Genomic DNA, 17,148 nt, shown 5'->3' on the forward strand with positions numbered 1-17,148 from the left:
CTCTGTCAGAGTGACCATCGGGTTCTTGGTCACCTCCTTGACCAAGGCCCTTCTCCCCCGATTGCTCAGTTTGGCCGGGCGGCCAGATCTAGGAAGAGTTTTGCTGGTTCCAAACTTCTTCCATTTAAGAATGATGGAGTCCGGGCTGTGTTCTTGGGGACCTTCAATGCTGCAGAATTTTTTTTGTTACCCTTCCCCAGATCTGTGCCTCGACACAATCCTGTCTTGGAGCTCTGCGGACAATTCCTTAGACCTCATGGATTGGTTTTTGCTCTGACATGCACTGTCAATTGTGGGACTGTTATATAGACAGGTGTGTGCCTTCCAAATCATGTCCAATCAATTGAATTTACAAAAAGGTGGACTTCAATCAAGTTGTAGAAATAGCAAAGGGACTGAATACTTATGTAAATAAGGTATTTCTGTGCTTTTATTTTTATACATTTGCCAACATTTCTTAACCTGTTATCGCGTTGTCATTATGGGGTGTTGTGTGCAGATTGCTGAGTATTTTTTTATTTAATCTCTTTTAGAATAAGGCTGTAACGGAAAGAATAGAAAATAACTTAAGTGAAAGTCACCCAGTAAAATTGTACTCGAGTAAAAGTCCAAAAGTATTTGCTTTTAAAGATACTTAAGTATCAAAAGTAAATGTAATTGCAAAAATATTCTTAAGTAAAAGTATAAATCATTTCAAATTCCTTATATTAAGCAAGTCAGATGGCACCATTCTTTTCCTTTTTTTTCCTTTTTTTTTTAATGTACGAATATCTAGGGACACACTCCAACATCATTTACAAATGAAGCATGTGTGTTTAGTGAGGCTGCCAGATCAGAGGCAATAGGGATGATCAGGGATGTTCTCTTGATAAGGGTGTGAATTTAACCATTTTCCTGTCCTGCTAAGCATTCAAAATGTAACATACTTTTGGGTGTCAGGGAAAATGTATGGAGTTTTTATTTATTTTATTTTTTATTTCACCTTTATTTAACCAGGTAGGCTAGTTGAGAACAAGTTCTCATTTGCAACTGCGACCTGGCCAAGATAAAGCATAGCAGTGTGACACAAACAACAACACAGAGTTACACATGGAATAAACAAACATATAGTCAATAATACAGTAGAGAAAAATTAAACAAAAAGTCTATATACAGTAAGTGCAAATGAGGTAAGATAAGGGAGGTAAGGCAATAAATAGGCCATGGTGGCGAAGTAATTACAATATAGCAATTAAACACTGGAGTGATAGATGTGCAGAAGATGAATGTGCAAGTAGAGATACTGGGGTGCAAAGGAGCTAAATAAATAAATACAGTATGGGGATGAGGTAGTTGGATGGGCTGTTTACAGATTGGCTATGTGCAGGTGCAGTGATCTGTGAGCTGCTCTGACAGCTGGTGCTTAAAGCTAGTGAGGGAGATATGTGTCTCCAGCTTCAGTGATTTTTGCAGTTCCTTCCAGTCATTGGCAGCAGAGAACTGGAAGGAAAGGCGGCCAAAGGAGGAATTGGCTTTGGGGGTGACCAGTGAGATATACCTGCTGGAGCACTTGCTACGAGTGGGTGCTGTTATGGTGACCAGTGAGCTGAGATAAGGCGGGGCTTTACCTAGCAAAGACTTGTAGATGACCTGGAGCCAGTGGGTTTGGCGACGAGAGTGAAGCGAGGGCTAGCCAACGAGAGCGTACAGGTCGCAGTGGTGGGTAGTATATGGGGCTTTGGTGACAAAACGGATGGCACTGTGATAGACTGGATCCAATTTGTCGAGTAGAGTGTTGGAGGCTATTTTGTAAATGACATCGCTGAACTTGAGGATCGGTAGGACGGTCCGTTTTTACGAGGGTATGTTTGGCAGCAGAGGTCCAGACAACAGGTAAAAAGTACATTATTTTCTTTAGGAATGTAGTAAAACTTCAGTAGTTCTTTCAAGTGTTTTTACTGAAGTACTTTACACCACTGCTAAATATAATACCTACTGCTAGTAGCCATGCATTAATCTAACAGTAAATGTAATGTCCCCCAAAAAACGTTGCTATTACGCCTAGTGCAGTTGCGATAGCCGATGCGGAATTTTGCGAGCTCCGTATTTCAAAGCTATATCAGATATCTTGATTGTAAAACAGTGTGCTTGGAGCTCAATAATGATAATTGAGAAATAAAATTATACCTACAGGAAGCTGAGACCATCCTCTCTTTTAATATGGACAGCTAGTTGCTTCCGAAGTAGTTTTTTTCCCCCCCTGCAGGTTCATTTTGAAATGTTGTACAATCACAGTGGCAGGGCAGACACTTTTTATTACAGGAATCATGAGGATAATTTAATACTGTCGGAAAAATTCATGATTTTGTCCGCCCCAAAAATAGGACGTTTTAATAAATGGTCACAGTCTGGAGTCCTGTCATCTCCTCTCTTTCATTCCCCCTCATCCTGTGCTCATTTTTCTGCTAAAGCAGATGGTATGAAACTAACTCCCTCCTCGTGGGGCGTAAAGCTCTCCTGAATCATCGAACATTAACTCCAAATATGAATCCAACCTGTTTTAGCCTCTCTGAAAGCATAACACAGGATACGTTGAGTGTTTGACAAATGCTGTATTGATGTTTTGTTTAGACCTGAGTGTTGGTGTGTGACACTGTTACTGCATCAGTGGCCCACAGTTTCACAGAAGCAGCACAGAGACTCATGTAGTTGAGTTAACCTGCGGGAGGGGGGGGTGACAAAGCGTGTGTGTCTGTGGGAAACACTACACCACAGTCAGTGCTCACACCTAAGCGGAACGGGAGAGGGAGACTGGGATGGAGGAGGGAGGATACAATGAACACAAGCTCCTGAATGATATAGACCGAGAGGGTGTTAGAGATGAGTCGTACCCAGACGTGAGAGGCAAGCTGGCTATGTAGGTCATCCAAGCAGAAGGAGCCTTCTCTACACACCCCCACATTTCCCAAGTTCTGCAGCTCTGCTACTCACAACACACACACACACACACCACACTTGATTCTGCCGCTACCACTGCTGCTCATACATACTAACAGCTAGCTAACTAGCGATTAGCGTTAGTGGCTAACAGGATTTATTTTAGCCACGACATGCTAAGAAAAGACAAACTAGCTGTTTGCAGACTGTAATACACAAACTAATAGTGTGATTATAGGACGCTTTGAAAGCAGTATCCGTGTCACCAGCATATTGTTGCGTCTGACCATGCAGAGTGAACGTGAAGTGCTGGTGACTCCATTGTCAAGCAACAACTCTCCTTGAGTGTGAGGGGGCAAGGCTTTGTGTGGGAAGCGGCATGCAGGAGAGGGAGAGGCGACTTGCAAGTAGCAAACGGATTAAAATATAACACGTGCCAGAGTTGCGTATCACATTTATCAAACCAAACATTGAAATACCCTTATAGAAGGTTAAGTAAAAACTCAAACCGGTCCGTTCATCAATACCGGTGTATGTGTGTGTATATAGTAAAATACTGTAACGCCCAATCCTATGTCTGCGTGACGTTGGTTGTATTTCCTCATGGGTTGGCTAGCAGGCGGGGTATTGATTGTTAAAATGTTTTGTGAATTTCTTCCCTATATTGTGTGTGTTTTCAGACGTCGTCCCCTAACTCGTCCAATGAGAACTCTCCAGTGAGCCCCCCGGATGAGCAGGGTCAGGGGGATGGACCCCCACAGCTGGAGGAGGAGGTGGAGGAGCCAGCCTTCCCTCACACAGACCTGGCCAAGCTGGATGACATGATCAACAGGTACACCCACACACTTACACACACGGTCAAACTGGACCACAGGTGTATGTATTCTATTTATTTTTATAGGGACAGTGAAACAACAACTTTTAAGTTAAGTAAAGTGATGGTATTATCCAGCCGGCTATTTTTCAAGCGCATTCCCTGGGCAAGTTATTAAAAACAATTGCAATAACAATACACACAAACAATGAGCAGTGAGCACGCAGACAGACAGCAACATAGGACAAGCAACACGTGGCACGCAGACAGACAGCAACATAGGACAAGCAACACGTAGCACGCAGACAGACAGCAACATAGGACAAGCAACACGTGGCACGCAGACACAGAACAACATAGGGCAAGCAACACGTGGCACGCAGACACAGAGCAACATAGGGCAAGCAACACGTAGCACGCAGACACAGCAACATAGGGCAAGCAACACGTGGCACGCAGACACAGAGTAACATAGGACAAAAAGAAACAAAACAAAATCCAGGTAAGCAACAAACAGGGTTTCCACACCTCACAAGCTACAGATAACATGGAAAGCGGCAATACACCGTTTGTGTGATACTAAGTGCTGTGTGGTTGTGAGGAGGAATGTGTTTTTCTGTATTCATGTGGATGTTTTGTGTTTCCAGACCCCGCTGGGTGGTTCCAGTTCTGCCAAAGGGAGAGTTGGAGGTTCTTCTAGAAGCTGCTATAGAGCTTAGTAAAAAGGGTAAGAATATTGGTTCATTCTATTTCTCAAATTACTACTCAATGTTTTGAACTAAGGCAATGAAGATGGTATAGAAAGCCTGTCCTTGGCTATGTACACATCTGAAATCGCATTGACAGCAGTGTATTTCAACCACTGTGTATGGAGTTTAGACTAGCTTGATGGTCGACTCTCTTTTAGTGTAATTGCGCTTTGTCAACGTCCCATTAAAATGTACGCCTCCGCATAGTTTCTCTTTAGATTGATATTTGACCTGTAGCCCTTGAAATAAAAATGATCTGTGGTAGCACAATATCTCCATGCACTTAGTTCTTGTCTGTTTTCTGTCTGTTTAGAACTTGATGTGAAATGTGAGGCGTGCCAGAGGTTTTTCAGGGACGGCCTGACCATCTCTTTCACCAAGATTCTCACAGACGAGGCCGTCAGCGGGTGGAAGTTCGAGATACATGTGAGTCTTTTATTTTATTCCATTTCATTTAATCAGGATAGTGCTCTCAAAAGCAATGGCCACCGTTTTTCAAGGAGTCATGGGCCCTCTTTCCAATACTTTGAAAACCCATCCTCCTTCCAGTCCCTTTCTTCGGCTAATCACTCATTTGACACAATTGGATTGGTGAAACCTATCCAGTGTAACTCCGGTTTTCACCAATCCAATTATGTTAATTGTGTGATTAACTCAAGGAAGGAAGGCTGCATTTCTGAAGAAGTATTCAAACAGGGCCTTGGTAAGGGGAGTGATGTCACCAGAAGCACCCTGCTGTTGAGATCTGATCGACAATTTCTGTCCTCCTCTGTTGAAAGCTCAGCAGGTGTCTTATATTCCTCTGCATCAGTCTAAATTCAGTTTGCTATCTGGGCCCCTGTGCTGAAGGAAAGAAGGGAGAATGAACCGGGAGAATGCCAGTGGTGATCAATGCTCTTTTCATCGGAGGAAGGGGCTTGGGTTTGGCTGTTCTTTAACTCTGACATTGATACTGAATAGCCTTTCTCAGTGGAGCGTGAGTCACCCACTGTTGACAGCCCAGGCCTACCTCTAGCCCCAGGCTCAGCTGAATGCTGTGCCCACCTTACAATTTATCCTACCGTTTCTACTGTTCTGCGAGCCAATCCAGGTTTTTTTTTATGGCGATTTTCGTGGAACAATTTCATTTCAAAGTCATTGTCACATGGTTAATCATAAAAATCTGAATTAAAATGATAAAAATGTAAGATCACCAGCCTCTGCCTTATGGACACATTGATACACTGTGATTCATTGGCGGGTAAAGAAATGAGTGCATAGAACTCATAGCCTTTAGGACAGTGCAGCAGTAGGCCTATAAGCTCTTTCTCACCGAGGATTGTGATTATCGAGGGGGAGATTGTTGGAAAGATTTTTCAAATAGCTTACTTTGAGAAACTATAGTTTCATTATTATCATTTGTAATGGATGTAAAAAAATAAATAAATAAACATAACACTTTATTACTTCTATGCATGCTCAGGCGCACGTGCTCCCTCAAAATTATTTTACCTTTATTTAACTAGACAAGTCAGTTAAGAGCAAATTCTTATTTTCAATGACTGCCTAGGAACAGTGGGTTAACTGCTTTGTTCAGGGGCAGAACGACAGATTTTCACCTTGTCAGCTCGGGGATTTGATCTTGCAACCTTTCGGTTACTAGTCCAACGCTCTAACCACTAGGCTACTTGCTGCCCCGATTATCAGGAAAGAGAAACCAGACACATGCTCACATGGAGCACTCCAAACAAAATACAATGAAAACATTTAAAGATCTTGTACATGATGGTTATGAAATAAACCAAAACTTGTTTCTCAAATGACCGGTAAATTTAAATCTTCCCGGTCAAGTTGTCCGGTGCCATGTTTTCCTTTGGAAAACCTTGCAATAGACATAGTTCCTGGCCACTCGCATCCCTGCAAATATGATGGCCTCTTTTGAGTTGATACATTGCTACCGCAGACTTGGGAATGTGTTGTGAAGAAAGAGGATAGCTCTGTAGCAGCTTCAATATGGAGGAAGCTCCACCTAAGCCCTCAATGAGGCTATGTGGAGCCGATTGCTTACAGCGATCTCGCTCTCTCTCGATCCACAGAGGTGTATCATCAGCAACACCCACCGGCTGGTGGAGCTGTGTGTGGCCAAGCTCTCTCAGGACTGGTTCCCCTTGCTGGAGCTGCTGGCCATGGCCTTCAACCCCCATTGCAAGTTTCACATCTACAATGGCACGAGGCCCTCTGAGACGGTGCCCGCCGGGGCACAGCTGGCAGACGACGAGCTCTTCGCCCGCCCCCCTGACCCTCGCTCTCCAAAGGTAGGGTCTGAATTCAAGGTAGGCCCCCCCCAAAGATTTTTTTATTACTCTGGTCCAACCACCTGTTTTATCAATGTACTCCTTATTTAGGACCCAAAACTGTTTTTAAATATATATTTTCAGTGATTTGACACTTTTATTGAGACGGAGACAAGCAAGTGGGAGAAAAAGGGTGGGATCGGTGGACACAGAGATTGAACCCTGGTCTCCGGCAGGGAGTCTTATGTGACTGCCGGGGAGTGTTACTGCAACACATCGGCCCCAAACTTAACCCACCCTTTTTTTCCCCCCAAAGATACTTTTCCAAAATCGCCAAATAACCCCACTTTTCCCCAAGACCCTATAATCTATCCTCTGATTTTCCAACACTCTCCCGAGGAAAGAAATGTTGACTTAGTTTGTCTATATCGTCTGTTTGCAAAATATATAACCCTCTATCTTCAAGGCCAATTCCCTTATTTACTGTTGAGGCTATTCTTCTATCAAGGTGGATCAACAAAAAGATACACAGAGGATGTTTTAATAAACGATGTCCTGGGACTGATGTGATATTGGCTAAACTGTCTCTTTCTCTCCCAGCCAAATCTCATATAGGCACAGTGAGAAGTGTCAGATTTGTTTTTATTTATTATAGAATTGAGTCTAAATTTAAATATCCTCTGGATGGATGCTCCATGGGTAAATCTTTCTAATTCACTCTCCGCAATTGCCGTAGCAACAGAAATCCAGAGAACAGACCTTTTTATTCTTTGGCAATTTATTTTCTTGGAACGAATGTGCTCTTTGCTCTGGCCTTGCTGCCTTGCCTTAGGGCCAGTGCACAGAAACAAAGGATGACTACTCTGTGGACTGGGTAGGAAATAAGAGGAATGGAAATAAAACAAGCGGATGTACTCGAGGTGTCTGCACTGTTGTGGAGTTTAAATGAGATTAGGCGATGCCAGGGAGAGTGAGTGAGTTTGCTATGAAAACCGCAATGAATGGAGCGTGGGCCGGGGGTGGTCAATGTGAACACTGTCTGCTGTAGGTGGCAGTCTGCCCAATACAAACACTGCTGCAGCCTCTGATATGGGTCTGTGGCAGTTTTTTCCTCTGATTTTCCCTCCAATTAAGCCTTTCTGTGTAACCGCTTTGAGACTAGAGGGATGTATTTGTGTAGCCAAACAGCTTGAGTGGATAGTGGAAGCATGGTGAGTATTTTTACTTTTTAATGTATTTTTAACAAGTGGTTTGTTTTTTTCCCTCTTCGTTCACAGGGCTGGTTGGTGGATTTAATTAACAAATTCGGCACGTTAAACGGGTTTCAAACTCTGCACGATCGCTTCATAAGTGGCCAAGCACTGAACGTCCAGATCATCGCTGCCCTTATCAAGTGAGTCGTCCCATATACATACATACACACTTTAATGGGTGACATCTAAAGAGCACGTTTCACTAGCTCTCCAGTGCTTTCTACATTATATGGAGCTAACTCCTACCATTTACCACCAGTGTTTAACATCCTACCGTGTCATCAGTAAATAAGTCCTCAGGCTCTTGCTGTGATGGGGTCTGTCTTCATGACTAGATTGATGTGGTCATTTAGCGGACGCTTTAATGTGACCCATAGAGTAATCAAACCCACAACTCTGTTGTAAGAACCATGCTTCAACCAATAGAGCTATGGGAATAGCATGGTGTACTGGACGTGTTGTGACTGTTTTGTCCTCCAGGCCTTTCGGGCAGTGTTACGAGTTTCTCACGTTGCACACGGTGAAGAAGTACTTCCTGCCCGTCATCGAGATGGTTCCTCAGTTCCTGGAGAATCTGACAGACGAGGAGCTGAAGAAGGAAGCCAAGAACGAAGCCAAAAATGATGCCCTGTCCATGATCATCAAGTCACTGAAGAACCTGGCCTCCAAGGTGCCTGGGCAGGAGGAGACCGTCAAGAACTTAGAGATTTTTAGGTTAAAAATGATTCTTAGGTGAGTTCGCTTCAGACCAAACTGTCAAAGGTTTTGTTTTAAAACACTTTGTAACTATTGGCTAAATGCTAACCTGAGATACCTGCACGCATTGTGTATTGATGTCAATGAGAGTTATGTAAAAATGTGAGTAATGTTCGTGGACTTTAGTTAGGAATTGCCCCAATGTGAACTATTTGTTGATGGTAATCTGTGGTGATTGTGTTTTCATCCACAGGTTATTGCAAATTTCCTCTTTTAATGGCAAAATGAATGCACTAAACGAAGTAAACAAAGTAATCTCCAGTGTGTCCTATTACACACATCGGCATGGCAACCCCGAGGAGGAGGAGTGGCTAACTGCAGAACGCATGGCAGTGAGTTAACCATCAATCAAGTATAATTTTTTATTTTGTAATTGTCAGCAAACATGAATATACACACACAAAATTAAGTTAATCAAATGTATTTGTTTAACCTGTCTAGGACTAGCGGAACCCTTCGCCAACAGCCAATTAAATTGCAGGGCGCCAAATTCAATCAACAGAAATCTCATAATTCAATTTTCTCAAACATACAAGTATTAGACACCATTTTAAAGATAAAATTCTCGTTAATCCAACCACAGTGTCCGATTTAAAAAAAGCTTGTCGGCGAAAGCAGAACATATCATTATGTTAGGTCAGCAACTAGTCACAGAAAGCATACAGTGTTTTTCCAACCAAAGAGAGGAGTCACAAAAAGCAGAAATATTTATAAAATGAATCACTAACCTTTGATATTCTTCATCAGATGACACTCGCGGGACAACATGTTACACAATACATGTATGTTTTGTTCGATCAAGTTCATATTTATATCCAAAAACCTCAGTTTACATTTGGCTTTGCCTCCAAAACATCCCGTGAATTTGCACAGAGCCACATCAAATCACAGAAATACTCATAATAAACATTAATAAAAGATACAAGTGTTATTCACAGATTTAAAGATATACTTCTCCTTAATGCAACCGCTGTGTCAGATTTCAAAAAAACTTTACGGAAAAAGCAAACCAGATTTTTTCTCAGGTTTTTGCCTGCCATATGAGTTCTGTTATACTCACAGACATCATTCAAACAGTTTTAGAAACTTCAGAGTATTTTATATCCAAATCTATTAATAATATGCATATATTAGCAACTGGGACTGAGTAGCAGGCAGTTTATTCTGGGCATGCTTTTCATCCAAACGTGAAAATGCTGCCCGTTATCCATAACAAGTTAACGCTACACAAGTGCTTTTGCCACAAAGTATCTAGTATAGAGAGTATACCTTAGTGTGGTTTCTGTTAGCGTAGTCGGCAGAACCGATGGTGTTTGAGTGGAGATTGAAAGATATCTGTATGTTTGTTAGGAGTGGATCCAGCAGAACCACATCCTGTCCATTGTGCTGAGGGACAGCCTTCACCAGCCTCAGTACGTAGAGAAACTAGAGAAGATACTGCGCTTCGTCATCAAGGAGAAAGCTCTTACCATGCAGGACCTGGACAACATCTGGGCTGCACAGGTACTGTGCATGCGTTTTGTTAGTGCATGTGTGTGTGCGTTTGAAGAGAAATCATTGATGATCACACGTTGTTCATGGTTCAGGTGAAGGGGATATGAACTGTAACAGCTCTTACAACAGAATGGGAAATCCTTCATGTCTTAACTGGGGCATTTCCAGGTCTTTGGGGTTGATTAGCTGAAATGCCCTTACCTAAGCATGGATCGTTCTATCAAATTGAGTTTATGTGCTCCTGCATCTTCTCTATGTGAAATGTAAGGCTGAAAACAGATAAACCAGCAATGCGATCGCTGACATATTTTTTTGTTGACACGTTTCACCGGCAGGCTGGTAAACATGAGGCCATTGTGAAGAACGTACACGACCTTCTGGCCAAGCTGGCCTGGGACTTCTCTCCTGAGCAGCTTGACCACCTCTTTGACTGCTTCAAGGTGAGAGACTTCTCTCCACACACAACACGTTTCACTATCCTTGCGGGTACCTAAAATGTATTTCCCTAACCTTAACTCATAACCCTAAATGTAATCCGTAAGCCTAAAATAGCCTTTATCCTTGTGGGGATCCCACAAGGGATCATTTTCCTAGTTTTACTATCCTTGTGGGGACTTTCTGGTACCGACGAGGAAGCACACACACATTGCTCTCCTAACCCCTGTGGTGGTTTGTTTGTGGTCTGCAGGCGAGTTGGACGAATGCCAGTAAGAAGCAACGTGAGAAGCTGTTGGAACTGATCCGTCGCCTGGCGGAGGACGACAAGGATGGAGTGATGGCCCACAAGGTGAACATGGGTTAAAGAGATGTATTTTTCCAGCTCTTGTGCTCCATTTGGATATGAGTATTGAAGGTTCCTCTACTCCTCTCACCACAAGGTGCTGAACCTATTGTGGAACCTGGCTCACAGCGATGACGTGCCTGTAGACATCATGGACCAGGCCCTCAGTGCTCACATCAAGATACTGGACTACAGTTGCTCTCAGGTAATACTAGGAACCAGTCAAGAGCCAGGCGACTGCTTTCCCACAAGGCTCGAGGTATTGAGAACCAGTCAATGTTTTAGGGGTCTATTGGGGTGCTAGCAAGAATTGGCTTATGGCTGTGTGTGTTCCTTGAATACTGTTGATGTTAATGTTCTTGTTCATTTCAGGATAGAGACACGCAGAAGATCCAGTGGATCGATCGCTTCATAGAAGAGTTGCGCACCAATGACAAATGGGTGATTCCTGCACTAAAGCAGATCCGAGAGATCTGTAGCCTGTTCGGAGAGGCTCCTCAGAATCTCAGGTAAGGAGATGGACAGGGTCCGAGTTCAACTACGGGCTGGGAGGGAGACATAATTCATAAACTCTGTTGAACATGTTTGTGATTTACAAAGATATGGAAACAGAATGAGTACAAATTGAGGCTTATTCAGAAGGACACAAGGTAACAGACAGAAATGTACACTGGATAGCAGACATGCTTATTTGTAATGTAGAATAAGGAATTTTGTCAGCTCTATCTGCAACATTGTAAATATTCACACCACTTTCATTTTGGTTGCGCTCAGAATGCTATGCTTGGTTATACATTTGCTCTACGCCTTTAAAGCATGGCCTTAATTTTTCACATAGCTGACACTCAGATGTCCCTGGCATTTTAATCACATTTCCAGAGGGGCTGAAGCATGCTAACTCTTTTGTAAACAGGCATTTTCTGTTAACAGTCTGATATTTGACCTTGCCATCCAGTTTGATCTGGTTTTCACTTAGACAGTGATAATTCTTAGGCTAAAAATGAGCGAATGTACTGTATCTTGCTTCTTTAACGCTGAGCTCTCAAAGTAGCATAGATATTGTTGAATTAGGTGCTGCTTTTAATAACGTGCAGTTGTACTGACTGAAGTAGCATTGGTAAATGCAGCAAATATGTAGCACACCACATGCCTGTTGTTTTTCAGAAAGAAAATGCCTATTAACATACAAACGAACTTAGTGGGGTAAGTTGACAGCTAATTTGGGGGATATTATGGCAAAAATCAAACTTTGAAATTGTTATGTCTAAATTCACTCTTTCTCTCAGATGGTACAACAGATCTGTAATGTTTATTTTCATTCATAAATCTGCTTTAGCAAACCTTTCTCAAGGTAAACCTCAAATTACACCATATTCCCTACACTACTGCACTACCTTTGACCAGAGCCACAAATTACCTCATAGTGCACTACTTTTCACCAGAGCCACAAAGGTCTCTTGTCAATTAGTGTACTGTATGGGGAATTGCATGCAAAAGTAGTGCACTACATGGGAAATAGGGTGTAATTTGAGATGCACTCAAAAGCGTCTCTTTCTGCACCAGCTCCTCTTAGCTCCAATCACCTGACTGTTTGCAGGGTGACATTTGGGGGGCATTTCTGGGAGCACTGCTTACTCACGTTTCCGAAACACATCGTAGTGATTTTAAGAATGAAATTCATCACCATTTCTCTTTCTGCACACACAGACACACACCCACACACAGATCCTGAGGTACTGTTTAGAATGCTGGATATACCAATACTGCTTTCTTTGCACTACAGGTGCAGAGAAGCAACAACATTTTGCAGATAAATTATTGTAATTTCATTAGTATGAGGGGGGTTGATGTAAAAGTTGATGTTGTCAGCCTGTCATAGACATGGTGACTAAGTCTCTGAACTTTTATCTCTCTCTCTCTCCATCCCTCTCTCTCTGCTCTACAGTCAGACCCAGAGGAGTCCTCATGTGTTCTATCGTCATGACCTGATTAACCAGCTGCAACACAACCATGCCCTGGTCACGCTGGTGGCTGAGAACCTCTCTGCCTACATGGAGACCATGAGGCAGTTCTCTAAAGGTACGGACCACCTCACACAGGGGGGGACATTTTCTCATTCATCACCGTTGCCTCATTCTTGACTTTCAGACTTTCAGAATAGTATTTCAGATATTCTGCTATCTACCCTCTTTTTCTAACCCTGGGGCAATTGCCATGTTAGTTTTCCATTTGAAAAACCTCAGCATTTGGGTAAAATTTTAAGATGCACCTTGAGCCCTCACATAGATGATTGTGTGTGTCGTGTAGCCGAGCAGGCGGAGTTTGACCCCCAGACGGTGAGGGTAGGGAGCCGCTACAGCCACGTACAGGAAGTCCAGGAGAGACTCAACTTCCTGAGGTATGACATCACATCCGCAGGGTAGTATCATTAGGCACCAAACAGATGAAAAGACTGTAACCGGTAGGGACTGAAGCGCTCATTTCTGTTTTCCATTGCAGAGCCCTTTAAAAAAGTTTTACATTGCATGACCTAATGAATATGACCCAGCTCGTCTTCATGGATTAGTGAATGGAAGTGAACGGTAAACTGAGCCACTGTAGTCTGATCTTCATGGTTAATGTATGTGTCTGTGTTGTCCCCAGGTTCCTGCTGAAGGACGGCCAGTTGTGGCTCTGTGCTCCTCAGGCCAAACAGATCTGGAAGTGCCTGGCTGAGAACGCAGTCTTTCTTTGTGACCGAGAGGCCTGCTTCAAATGGTACGCTGCCATCGTCAATATTATTATCACCTCGAAAGGGTGAATATGGCTCCAACATCTTTCTATTTCCTTTTACTCATTTATAGAGAACAACTCAAATGATCTACATTTTATCAACACGAAAAACACCAAGTCAACTCTGTTTTTCTTACACAGGTACTCGAAGCTGATGGGAGATGAGCCAGACCTGGACCCGGACATCAACAAGGACTTCTTTGAGAACAACGTTCTGCAGCTGGACCCGTCTCTGCTCACGGAGAACGGCATGAAGTGCTTTGAGAGGTTCTTCAAGGCCGTCAACTGCAGGGAGGGCAAGCTGGTGGCCAAACGCAGGGCCTACATGATGGACGACCTGGAACTCATAGGCCTGGACTACCTCTGGAGGGTGAGTTATTTAGCCTACTTATCACTGTTATGAAGCTGTTATAACTGGCAGCTGTTGCTACTTGTAGGGCTGGACCAATGTTCCCTCTAGTGCAGAATAAATATCAGCCCATGCAGAGAAGCATGAGATTGAACTTCACTAAACTTTCTAGAGTTTTCCCAGTTAGTTAACACTATCAACCTTTCCGTTTACTGTGGGAATTGTGATTGATGCAACACAGTATTAGCCACTGTCAATGCAATACCGAAACAAAAACGAACTATGCAATACTTAGTATGCAAAACCAACTATGCATGAGATTTTGTTTTAGGCAGAATACATCGGAATAGGATTCAATAGCATTGAAAGGCATGACTCAGGCCCGTACTCTACACAGACCGGTGCACTGTAACCAAACAGAGCTGCAGTAGGCCTATATGCAAATAGACCATTGCCATATATGGTTATGTGCCATTCACTTTCATCTGGACTGTGTTTACAGCATGAGCGGTTGTGAGTAGATGCGCTTGTTTTGAGATCAAAGCGAGAGCTGTATGTAAACACTTGTGCACATTTGTATATTTGTTCATATCATTTGCTAGATAGTGAGTTGTTAGCCCAGTTATAGATCATTTGTTGTCAGCAATGGGGGAGTGGTTGCTTCCTACAAGAGCACAAAACGTGTGCATTTCTAGCCATCTTTGAAAAGTGTGTCAGTTAATTCGATAATTTTTTTTGTCTTAAAGGGGCGGGGTTGTATTTTGAGACAGCCTTAAATAAGCTAAGGAGCAAATAGGCACAGGAGTAGCATAATTTGTCTGGTTCTCTGTAATAATGGTATGGGAATAATTATGCATTTTATTTTGTCAAGTGGTTTCTTGCATCAAACAACATTTTCAATTGCCTCCTTGACAAGTGGATGAACAGGTTAATGTCAAGCCCTGCATTGTTTTTTTCCCAAAAGTCTCATTGAACACCACACATTGGCTGCTACTGTAGGCTGAATGGTAGAACAGCTATTTCCATGTTGAAATGTTACGGGATGCATTTTCTCCATTGTTTTTGATGGTAGGCCACTCTGGTAGGCCTACATTATGATCAAATAGCCACAGTAGCCTACCTGACCACTGTTAAAACTGTAAAACTTAAAGCGGGTACAAGAAGTTAGCTAAGTGCTGAACAAATTGAGGGAACATTGGGCTGGACTTCCTCCGGAAGGTGGTGTTTATAAAGCCTCAGCACTGTGGTTATGCAGACAGCTGTAACCATCTTTTTAAACCTTGAACTCCCTATGGACTACATATACTTCAGAAAGTATTCAGACCTCTTGACTTTTCCCACATTTTGTTACGTTGCAGCCTTAATTTAAAATAGATTAATTAAATAAAAATCCTCATCAATCTACACACGATACCCCATAATGACAAAGCGAAAACAGGGTTTTAGACATTTTTGCAAATGTATCTTATTTACTTAAGTATTCAGACCCTTCGCTATGAGAGTCCAAATTGAGCTCAGGTGCATCCTGTTTCCATTGATCATCCTTGACATTTCTACAACTTGATTGGAGTACACTTTTTGGTAAATTCAACTGATTGGACATGGTTTGGAAAAGCACACACCTGTTTATATAAGGTCTCACAGTTGATAGTGCATGTCAGATCAAAAACCAAACCATGAGGTCGAAGGATTTGTCTGTAGTTCTTCGAGACAAGATTGTGTTGAGGCACAGATCTGGGGAAGGGTACCAAAACATTTCTGCATTATTGAACACAGTGGCCTCCATCATTCTTAAATGGAAGAAGTTTGGAATCACCAAGACTCTTCCTAGAGCTTGACCGCCTGGCCAAACTGAACAATCGGGGGGGAAGGGCCTTGGTCTGGGAGGTGACCAAGAACCCGATGGTCACTAACAGAGCTCCAGAGTATCTCTGTTGAGATGGGAGAACCTTCCAGAAGGACAACCATCTCTGCAGCACTCCACCAATCAGGCCTTTATGGTAGTGGCCAGACGGAAGCCACTCCTCAGTAAAAGGCACACGACAGCTCACTTGGAGTTTGCCAAAAGGCACCTAAAGACTGTCAGACAATGAGAAACAAGATTCTCTGGTCTGATGAAACCAGCATGGTGGTGGCAGGATCGAGGGGAAAGATGAAACTAGAAAAGTACAGAGAGATCCTTGATGAAAACCTGCTCCAGATCACTCAGGACCTCCGACTGGGGCAAATGTTCACCTTCCAACAGGACAACAACCCTAAGCACACAGACAAGACCACGCAGGAGTGGCTTCGGGCAGTGGTGGAAAAAGTACGCAATTATCATACTTTTTAAAAATGTATTGAGTATTTATAACATACAATATACTTGCAGTGAAGCCGCCCAATAACTACATCACATTAGTCATCTAACAGACTCCCATCCAGAGCGACACACAGAAGCAACCAGGGTCAACGCCGTGCTCAAGGGCACGTCAACAGATCTCCCACAAGGTCAAAAACAGGTACCCGAAACAGCGATTCATCAGCCACCGGCCCAAGGAACAAAAGAGAGAAAAGAAAGACAAAGGAAAACAGAGAACAACAATGCAAAAGACATCAAGGACAACAAATCATAACAGCAAGGCCAACTGAATATGTTTGAGTGCATGTATGGCACTATTTACGTGTATGTGTGCATGTGTACAAATACCTGCACGGCATCAGCCTCAGACAAACCGGCATTAGCTGTAACAACACTGCCCCTCTGTCATTCAAACGTACTTTTTACGTTTTATTTTGACTTTATCTTTGAACGTCATTCTATCCCCCGCCCAGCAACTCCACTCCCACTTGTCTCCAATTCCACATCCCAACCCTCAGCTTCCCTCAGCAATTATCATACTTGAGTAAAAGTAAATGATACCTTAATAGAAAATTAAGTCACCCAGTAAAATACTACTTGAGTTAAAAGTATTTGGTTTTAAATATACTTCAGTATCAAATGTACATGTA

General features: G+C 42.8%; 1 protein-coding gene across 1 annotated transcript in view; it reads left to right on the forward strand.

Moving 5' to 3' along the window:
• Window positions 1-17,148, forward strand: part of LOC120058514 (probable ubiquitin carboxyl-terminal hydrolase FAF-X) — a 75,559-nt gene that overhangs the window by 13,134 nt on the left and 45,277 nt on the right. The window contains exons 3-18 of the mRNA XM_039007227.1: window positions 3,597-3,748; window positions 4,378-4,457; window positions 4,793-4,905; window positions 6,555-6,773; window positions 8,030-8,145; window positions 8,486-8,737; window positions 8,955-9,093; window positions 10,112-10,264; window positions 10,591-10,695; window positions 10,944-11,042; window positions 11,134-11,241; window positions 11,409-11,545; window positions 12,982-13,115; window positions 13,344-13,434; window positions 13,680-13,793; window positions 13,950-14,178. Of these exons, the coding sequence (XP_038863155.1) occupies window positions 3,597-3,748; window positions 4,378-4,457; window positions 4,793-4,905; window positions 6,555-6,773; window positions 8,030-8,145; window positions 8,486-8,737; window positions 8,955-9,093; window positions 10,112-10,264; window positions 10,591-10,695; window positions 10,944-11,042; window positions 11,134-11,241; window positions 11,409-11,545; window positions 12,982-13,115; window positions 13,344-13,434; window positions 13,680-13,793; window positions 13,950-14,178 (2,241 nt within the window). The remainder of the gene's footprint in view (window positions 1-3,596; window positions 3,749-4,377; window positions 4,458-4,792; window positions 4,906-6,554; window positions 6,774-8,029; window positions 8,146-8,485; window positions 8,738-8,954; window positions 9,094-10,111; window positions 10,265-10,590; window positions 10,696-10,943; window positions 11,043-11,133; window positions 11,242-11,408; window positions 11,546-12,981; window positions 13,116-13,343; window positions 13,435-13,679; window positions 13,794-13,949; window positions 14,179-17,148) is intronic.

Source organism: Salvelinus namaycush, chromosome 13 (genome assembly GCF_016432855.1).
Source record: "Salvelinus namaycush isolate Seneca chromosome 13, SaNama_1.0, whole genome shotgun sequence".
In the NCBI taxonomy this organism is placed as follows: Eukaryota; Metazoa; Chordata; class Actinopteri; order Salmoniformes; family Salmonidae; genus Salvelinus; species Salvelinus namaycush.